At 28.2% G+C, this 8,811-nt stretch overlaps 1 protein-coding gene across 1 annotated transcript; it reads right to left on the reverse strand.

Moving 5' to 3' along the window:
• Positions 1–91: 91 nt before the first annotated feature.
• On the reverse strand, positions 92–6,395 carry LOC132949063 (probable very-long-chain enoyl-CoA reductase art-1). Its single transcript, XM_061019822.1, has 7 exons — positions 6,133–6,395; positions 4,198–4,242; positions 1,982–2,120; positions 1,586–1,757; positions 764–980; positions 501–693; positions 92–444 (listed from the first exon to the last, which is right to left on the reverse strand). The coding sequence occupies exons 1-7, from the start codon at positions 6,136–6,138 to the stop codon at positions 317–319; spliced, it is 900 nt and encodes a 299-aa protein (XP_060875805.1). The 5' UTR covers positions 6,139–6,395; the 3' UTR covers positions 92–316.
• Positions 6,396–8,811: the final 2,416 nt, after the last annotated feature.

Here is an 8,811-nt window from a genome sequence, read left to right on the forward strand (position 1 = left end):
AATAAGCAAACCTTACCAATAAGTATAATATTAAAAACGAAAGAGAGAAATAATATTCAACTAAGTATACAATATGACTTGAACAATAATATACATTATTATATGAAATAAAAGTGGCTGTAAATTTATTACAAAAAAATTACAAATATTCATATACAATTTGATCAATTATTTGTATTTTAATTAAAAGTTGTAAAATGTACAACAGTAAATTTTAAATATAATATCCACAAGATACAAACCGAAAAACCCATAAAAAAAATATACACCCACCATATTCAGTCACAAAAAACTTATTTAAAACATTTAGTACAAATTAAAGTAAAAATGGTATGATTGACTTTCTACATTTCGGGTAGTCAGAAAATTCTTTTTTGTAATTCCTGTGTTTTCCAAGAGCCCATACTGCCATTTGGTATAATCCAGCAAAAGCGAATAATCCAGCTAAACAAATTACATACAAATTATTTTTTATCAACAATATAATATTAAATGACTACCTGAAAATGAAGATGTCATTATGGTAAATCCAATCCAACTACCAACTTCATAAGTGTAGTTAGGGCAAGAAACAAAGTTAAAAAGAAGTGTAAAAGGATTTATAGTGGGAACTGGTATACGCCTGACTTTAGTACCAGGTGGACGAAGATTTCTCAGTGCAATGTGAATGCTTAAGTTTCCTAATTCACAAAACTGTAATATTGTATAAAACGTATATTTCATTATTAACATACTAAAATTTTAATTTAATTTCAATACTTACGATAAAAGTACCAAGACCAATGTAAAATTGAATTGTACATGGTGGAGTATACAATGGATGGTTAACATAGTATGAAACAAAAGCAGTGAAGCCCCAGTAATAAGTACAGTTTTTAAACAGATTCATTATTGGCATTGTGTTGTGAGAGAAACGATGTACAAACAGTGTTTCAAGCACACGTTTTGCATAATGGATTGACCAACAGTAAGCAGCAACTCTAAGAAAACAAAAATAAGAATTAGAATTATAAGAATAGGAATGACATTTACATAATATGTACTTGGAAAAGAACACATTTTTGATGATAAGCAATTTCTTTGATAAAAAAAAAAGGCAAGTTTAAATACTTAGATATAGGTTTTTATAAAACTTAATGTAAGTCGCATAAAATCTATGCGTACATAATTATTTATTACTATATTTGCTACAAAATTGTACGATAATTTAATGATATATTTCTGATAGTTTAAGTTCTGTTAACATACAATTACTATTAGATTATATGTTACTGATAAGGTAAGTATTTACTTACGGAAATTAACCTATACAGTAGGCAGTGGTGACCAAATATTAATACTGAGGTAAGAAAAGTTCAAATCAAGCAAACAATGAACAAAAAATTTAAGAAATAAAATCCTAGTGGGCAACCCTACATTACGATAAATTGACACTAGCTATAATATAATTTGTACAACACTGTTTGGACCATTTCTGGTATCTATCTAATAAATACCTAAATAACATATTCACAAAAATAATTTAACTTGATAGGAAAACGTGATAGTTGAAATAGTTGCCATACTATTAAATATAAGGACTTACTGAGCCACTTGTGACATTTTTTGATTATGTGTTGCCCCATAAAACAGACTGGGTCGTGCATAAAATATTAAATATACAAATATGGGACCGGCATATTCTGCCATAAAAACAGTAGACCATCCAATTTGAGGGCCCAAGTCTTTAACATAAAGTTTCGATCCATTTTTTAATCCTAGAAAAAAAGTAAGTACCTATTAATACAATTTGTTACTTCTTATAATATTACAGATATTATTTAAACAGTACTTATTATATACTGAATAAGAAAATTATTAAAAAGTTCACTAAATCAATACTTGTTTCTGACAAAAATTTTAAATAATTGATATTCAAAATATAAGAATATAATTTAAACTTCATCTACATTTAACTTTTCCATACTAGGTTAGTACCTACCTAAATCTTTAACTTTGTCAGTATCCTTTAAACTTTTTCCTCTAGCTTCAAGTCTGATAGATTGTCTGTCTGGATATAAAGCAGACTTTACTTTGCTAATGCTTTTCTTAATATCACTAATCTGAGAAGCATCTGTAACCTGAAAAAGTACAAAACATTTAAAATGTTATAAAGATAATATCTCTTTGTCGACAAGCATTAAATACCTTGGTGTTGTAGATAAACATTAACTTAGAACACTTGCATTTTTTTTTTAATTACACTAAGTTATCAGAAATTTAAAATGGGTATCATGCTTTGTGCACTATACCAATATAATAATAATATTATTTAGTTTTTTAAAATTAATACCTTAGAATGGGGTAACTTTGATAATATGATATTTTTATTCACCATAGTACCATGACAATTTAATTTTTTTTTCATAAAATGGGGTTACTTTGTTAACACATTACAAAATGTAGGTATCAAAGTTACCCATAATGTTGTGTAACGTTGATAGCATTTTAAAAAGATTAATATCTCAGAAGATAACATCAGAAATTTAAAAATTAAAACATTAAACAATTGAGGATAATTAGCTATAACTAAGATTTAATTTTGAGAATTTTATTGTTAATACTACAAAGTTATCTAAAAAATAAAAAGTAAAATTGTAATAAAACAGTACAAATTTATCATAGTAATCCCATTTTATGGTACATATAAATAATTTTGATTTTAAAATAATATAAAATTTGGTAAGATAGATTTGGAGATTCCGTTGAAAGTAATGATTAGAGTCCACACAAGTATAAAATATTAAATTAAAATTTTCCTAATTTTACAGTAGACCAGTCTTCAGTAGAACACATTTTGCGGTAGGGCACAAATGACATGATAGCAGTTAATTAATAGGTAAACCTCTCTTAGTTATTCACTTGTTCAATAATGTTAAAAAATTAAGTTTAAATGGTTTTCAAGAAAACTTAAAAAAAAATGTCTGAAAAACTTTTACATCAAGCCTTGATTTGGGAATTTATTGGACTTACATAAATATCCATTTTCATATATTTTATTTAGTTCCAAAAATGGGTATGAAATAAAACCACTAAAATTTAAAATTTAAATTTGGGTTTTAAAAACGTAATCTAAAGAATTTTGTTGTAGATTAAAAATAATATTTATTCTTCACTTTTATTGATGAATTTAGTTTTTAACAAGTGTAGGTACTTTAGTGTAAAATTACTGATATTTAAATAAAAAAAATCTCAAGTTAGAAATTCAAGTTAAAATATCATATTCATTATGATGAATGATAATGAATGTGATTTTGAATTTTTAGAAAGTTATTAGTCATTAATAATTGATAGGTACTTGTACATATTGTATACTTTATAAATAATTGTTTAGTGAAATATTACTTAGCACAAATAATGTCAACTCAAGTAGGCACACTGAATAAATTACAAGACATTTTTCAAGGACATGGAATAACATTTTTCATTTGAATATTAATGAACAAGCTTTGTAAAGAAATTAATCAATTCCAAAATAATAATTTCAAATACTAAATTAAGAATGTATAAAATAAAAAAAATTTTTATTTATAATTATTAAATTGAATCTGAATGTAAATCTAACAATGAGTATAATTTAACTTAACTTTAATTACCTACCTGATATTATGGAAAACAAAACAAAACAACATTTATTGGGCTATTTATTTTTATTACAGTTTAAGTTAACATTATTAGTTATTACATATTTTTCTTATATTTGTATTTATATAGAATCTTTCCTATGCACTATGGCATTCCTTATAAAAGTAATAACTATAATGTAAATACCAAAAATTTACAGATTTCATATCACTCGATTAAATTTTTTTTTTAATATGTTATAGATAATACAATGTATTTATGTCCCAAAGTATGTCATAATATAAGCAGTGGCGAGCTGAAGCGCTCAATTTTGACGCGGTTGCGTCAACTTTACAAAGGGGGTGGTGCCACCCCGTGACTATGACGCAAAATTACATACTAAAGTCTGACCTCTTGGCTCTTTTGATCACATTTTATTTACATCATAACTTTTTTATAAGTAAAAATAGGATGGTGGTGGTGGTGGTGGTGGTAAGTACTTAATTATGAAAGTGCGTCATTTAAAATTGAAGTTCAGTCAGCTACTGAATATATAAGTGTTTAGTATAAAATATTATTAATAAAAATTCTTACTTTAATTTTTCCAATATTCTTGTCCGTTGTTGTTACAATTTCAATCTAAAAAAATAAAAATTTTTCTTAGAAGTTTCAAAAATAGACTACCATATACTTATAGCAAAATTTTATTTTAGTACTATGTAAGTTAGGTACCTACATACATAGTATAAGCTATTTTTCTCAATTACAACATTAATATAAAGTGACTAGGTTAATATTATTGAATTGTAATTCTATAATTTATCATATTACCTAATACTACAATGTGGCTTTTTGCATATTGTTGTAAAAAATAAGTCATACATGTAAAAAACCATCTGTCACTGGTATTTATCGCTCATATGAAAAATATGAGTATTTGTAAAGTACATTGGTAGTCATGGTATAAAGAGAAACAGCAACCTACATAACGTGGCTATTAGTCGGTTGATATGCATTACAATATATTTTGAAGAAACACATTTAAATGATTGTGATTCATTTGAAATAAAACTACAAAAATATTGCAGTTTTACTAAATATAATGATGGCATTTAAATATATATTAAATAATCGTTTTAATTTAAAAATAGTATTTTTTCCGAATATAACAAAAAAATATTGACCCCTAACAATTTTAAATAGGCATTGTTGAAACTTGATAAACATATATATTTATTTATAAAAATAATATTCTGCATGCTATGTGATAATTCATGTTGGAAGATAAACAGTTGGGTGAGCGGGTCAAAAATTACAACTAAATTTTTTAATGAATAATTAATAAATTTAAATTTAAATCAATTTAAATATATAATTATTAAATGTTATATTGTATTATTCCCTATAAATTAAATTTAGATAGAGACAAATCTTTGCTTAATGATCTTTGATTTTTATAATTCAAATAAACAGTCAATTTAATGTAAAGCAATGCAATTAATTAAATAATAATGATAATTTGCATTCCATACATTAAAATAATATTAATTTGTTATAATATTTCATCGAAAAGCATGGTTATAAAATCTAAAACCTGCAATAGTCAATAGGTGTACCTAACATTAATTATAAATTGTATGAGTTTTTGAGAAAACTGGTTACGCAAATTGTTTATGACAGCAACCAGTTCTTTTGGGGTTTATTCATATAAAAAAAATAATAATTAACCAATACCCCTTAGGGTATCTATGTGAGCCCATAGATATCCTAAGTAAATATTTAAATAATTAGGTACATGCATTTCATATAGATTTTACTTTTCAAAAATTACACAATGATAAATATGCTGGAAGATGTTAAACATAACAAGTTCTATGTCAATGACTTATGATTAATTTTTCAGGGTTAACATGTACAGAGGGCACAAGGTGATCTGGACTAAAAGTAATACTATTCAGATGTAAAGCAAGTATTATTGGTAGGTACACGAAACAAAAACTTAATGTTCTGCTTAATGTAATTATATCGAATGCCAACACTGCCACATACTGACCGTATACACACTGGATCTATGTTATGCCTTATGCACAGAAGTATAAAATATATGAAATCGGATAAAGACTAAAGATATCAAGTACCCTCAGGGTCTCAGAACTCATTATAAAATAATACATACCTATTGCCTACATGCTTTAAACACAATTTCAATCACAAAAAAACTAAAATTCAAGATATGTTTAACCCATCAGTACAGTATCATTGACCAATGTTATCTTAGTTTGGGGGTTGAAGCGCAGAGAAAATAATGGGAGAAGAGGGCTTGAAGGTCTCCAGTATTTATTAAAGTAATATAACCTATAGAAATTTTAGCAAATGTTTTACTCGTGCTTAATTTTTTTTTTAAGTGCTCATTCCTTAACCACCTATAATAACTGCTTTATTGGTACTTGGTAGACCGGTATATTGGAGTCAGTCAAAACGCCCGACTACCACAATCCATTGACGAGAAAACGAACTAAATTTACTTACCTCCATATTTCAAAGTGTTGTTGAGACCGACCGCGTGTAATGGATAATAACGACAGTATTGGGATGAACAAATAAACGATAACAACCGTAGCAGACGAATAGTACTGACTATATAGTACTAAATTGTCTGAATCCTCGAGTCGAGTGACGACTGAGTAGTGTGTGTGACTAGTGAGGAGTGAGAAACTACCTATAGTTATAGTACATTAGTACAGTAGTACAGACTACAGAGTAGAGTATACACTATACAGACTATAATACTAAATACAGTAATACAGCTGAGTAATAGAGGTGAGCAAAAAACATCGATATTTAGTCTTCGATGTATCGAAAAAAATATCGATGTTTTTTTTAATATTTTACCATATCTTTTCTTTAAATACTTGAATTTATATTTTAAATTATATATTTGAAAAAGCGGGTAAGGGGATGTCGCCCTGCTGTACAGTAGGTTACACGTGGGACAATGTATAATGGATTGTATAAAAACTTGAATTCAATGATATAATATCTTTGTATAAGAAAAACGATTCTGAGCGGAGACGGTTTATCAGTCTGGATTTTTTTAAATTTTTATTATTTAATATAGCCTTTAAGTAGAATTAATATTATTATATTATAATTTTTTATTCGTCGCTACGGTGATAAACAATCCGTTAGAAATTAAAATCCCATTTTAAGCGGTTTTTCGTAATTTGTCAGTCGTTTTCCCGTGGCATTAAATAACTATTGAGAAAATCGAAAAATGACCTCTTTAAAGTACCATCTTGATTCAATTTTCTAAAAGATAACGTACTATATGTTGAAATCGAAACACTCCTTCTGGTAGAAATTTTATATACAGGATATAAAAAAATAAATAAATAAATAAACACCGTTGTAAAACCACTAGATTACTCGCTCCGCTCAGAATCTAAAAATATAAATATTTAATTTGAAACATGGTACATTATATTATCTAATTTATCATGGTACGTACTGACATGCACGGTCTTAGATTATTCGGTCCATGTATAAGCAAAAATAAATTGTTTTACACTTTTACCCATGATTGAATTAAACATTTTTTTTTTATTAAACATCGAAAAACATTGAGGTTTTTTCCTGATATAACTAAACAATCGGTGTTTTAAATTTCGATGCATCGATACATCAAACATCGATATTCAAAATATTTTGCCCATCTCTACATTCTACAGAGTATAGATCCACAATTTGGGAAGACACTGGGAGCGCTGTCGACGCCTATCATCGTACTGGTGGTTGGGCGAGTTCCACAGTCCACACTAGAACACTACCCATACGTGCCAATTACGTGGAGTCGGAACATTGTATATATTTTCCCGACATTTCGCACGTATTTTACTTTAAGTGAAGTGTATTTGAATGTATTTGATAATATTTGTAGAAATTGTACTTACCAACCACTAATACAGTTAGCTATATAAGCGTACTAAGTTTGGATACCAAAATTAATTTATTATAATAGGTAAAATAACCAATATAAAACTATATCTATTCATCCCGAATCGGAAGGTACAAATTGTTTCCACCAGAGCGCGTTTTGTTAATCTGTTTCCCCAATAGATCATAAAAAAGAAATTGAACCGTTCCTATGCGGTCGTACGACACTACCTGCTACTATACATGACAATTATTATAATTTATTATATTATTATTATTTATTATATTATTAAATTATTTCATTAATTTTTCATACGTTTATACGGATTACGGACGACGTGGAACGTGTGTAGCATGAAGATAAGAGATATCTCTAATCTTTATGGTGTGTAGTGTGTAGTGTGTAATGACAATTGTGTATTACGATCACAGAATTCTATACTATATAGATAAGGAACTCCTACCTAAAAAATGTAGATTGTTTCAAGTAAAGCTCAGCTGTGGACGGCCGCCATTGTCGGTTGGCAAAACATTTCATTTATAATAGACCGGACTGTCCGGCAGACTAAGAATTAGATGGGATATTAAAAAATATAGAAATTAAAAATTTAAGTTGGAAAACAATTGTGTTAGGAGCATGGGAGAAATCAAAGGGGTGTTTAGGGGGTCCCGCGAGTTGGTCTGCGAGTGCCTTTACTCGACAGTTTTTTTACATTATTATGGACGTTCCTGCTCTCGCAACAGCTGCAGTACTTTTCCAAATCAATGTCCAACGATATTAAAGTGTATCTTGCCAAAGATAGTTTACATATCCGCCCTTCTGTTCCAAATAACATCACCGATATCTTCTTCATAAATAAAATTTCCAGTAATTTACCCATGATGGACGCCCCCCCCCCCCTGTATCCGTAGAGGCCTGTGTTAGGAGTAAATTGTCCGTTTTCTCTCTATATATTGGTTCGATTTAGAGTGGCCTTCTCGTAATGGTTTACTTATTTCCCTCAGTGTCCGTTTACTGACGGTAGCAGGTGGACAAGACCTTCCAACTCCAACCAGTTAAGGTCAGGACTATATAGAAATATGTATAGAAAATAGAAATGTAAAATATATTAAAAAAATGATACAGGTTATCACTTATCAGTTATCACTAATATAATTTCTCAACAAATCCAATAAAATAAAATAAAAATTATTTGACCACGAATTAAGATATACTTAAGATATATCTTAATTCGTGGTTATAACCTTTAGCGACAGCGCTCCTTTGAGGACGCA

Source organism: Metopolophium dirhodum, chromosome 7 (genome assembly GCF_019925205.1).
Source record: "Metopolophium dirhodum isolate CAU chromosome 7, ASM1992520v1, whole genome shotgun sequence".
In the NCBI taxonomy this organism is placed as follows: Eukaryota; Metazoa; Arthropoda; class Insecta; order Hemiptera; family Aphididae; genus Metopolophium; species Metopolophium dirhodum.

What these genes read in the sequence shown, in the direction of transcription:
- LOC132949063 (XM_061019822.1), bottom strand. An exon ending in TTGGTCTTGGTACTTTTATC is followed by an intron (nt 694 to 763) that starts GTAAGTATTGAA and finishes ACAATATTACAG; the next exon opens with TTTTGTGAATTAGGAAACTT. An exon ending in AATGACATCTTCATTTTCAG is followed by an intron (nt 445 to 500) that starts GTAGTCATTTAA and finishes TAATTTGTTTAG; the next exon opens with CTGGATTATTCGCTTTTGCT.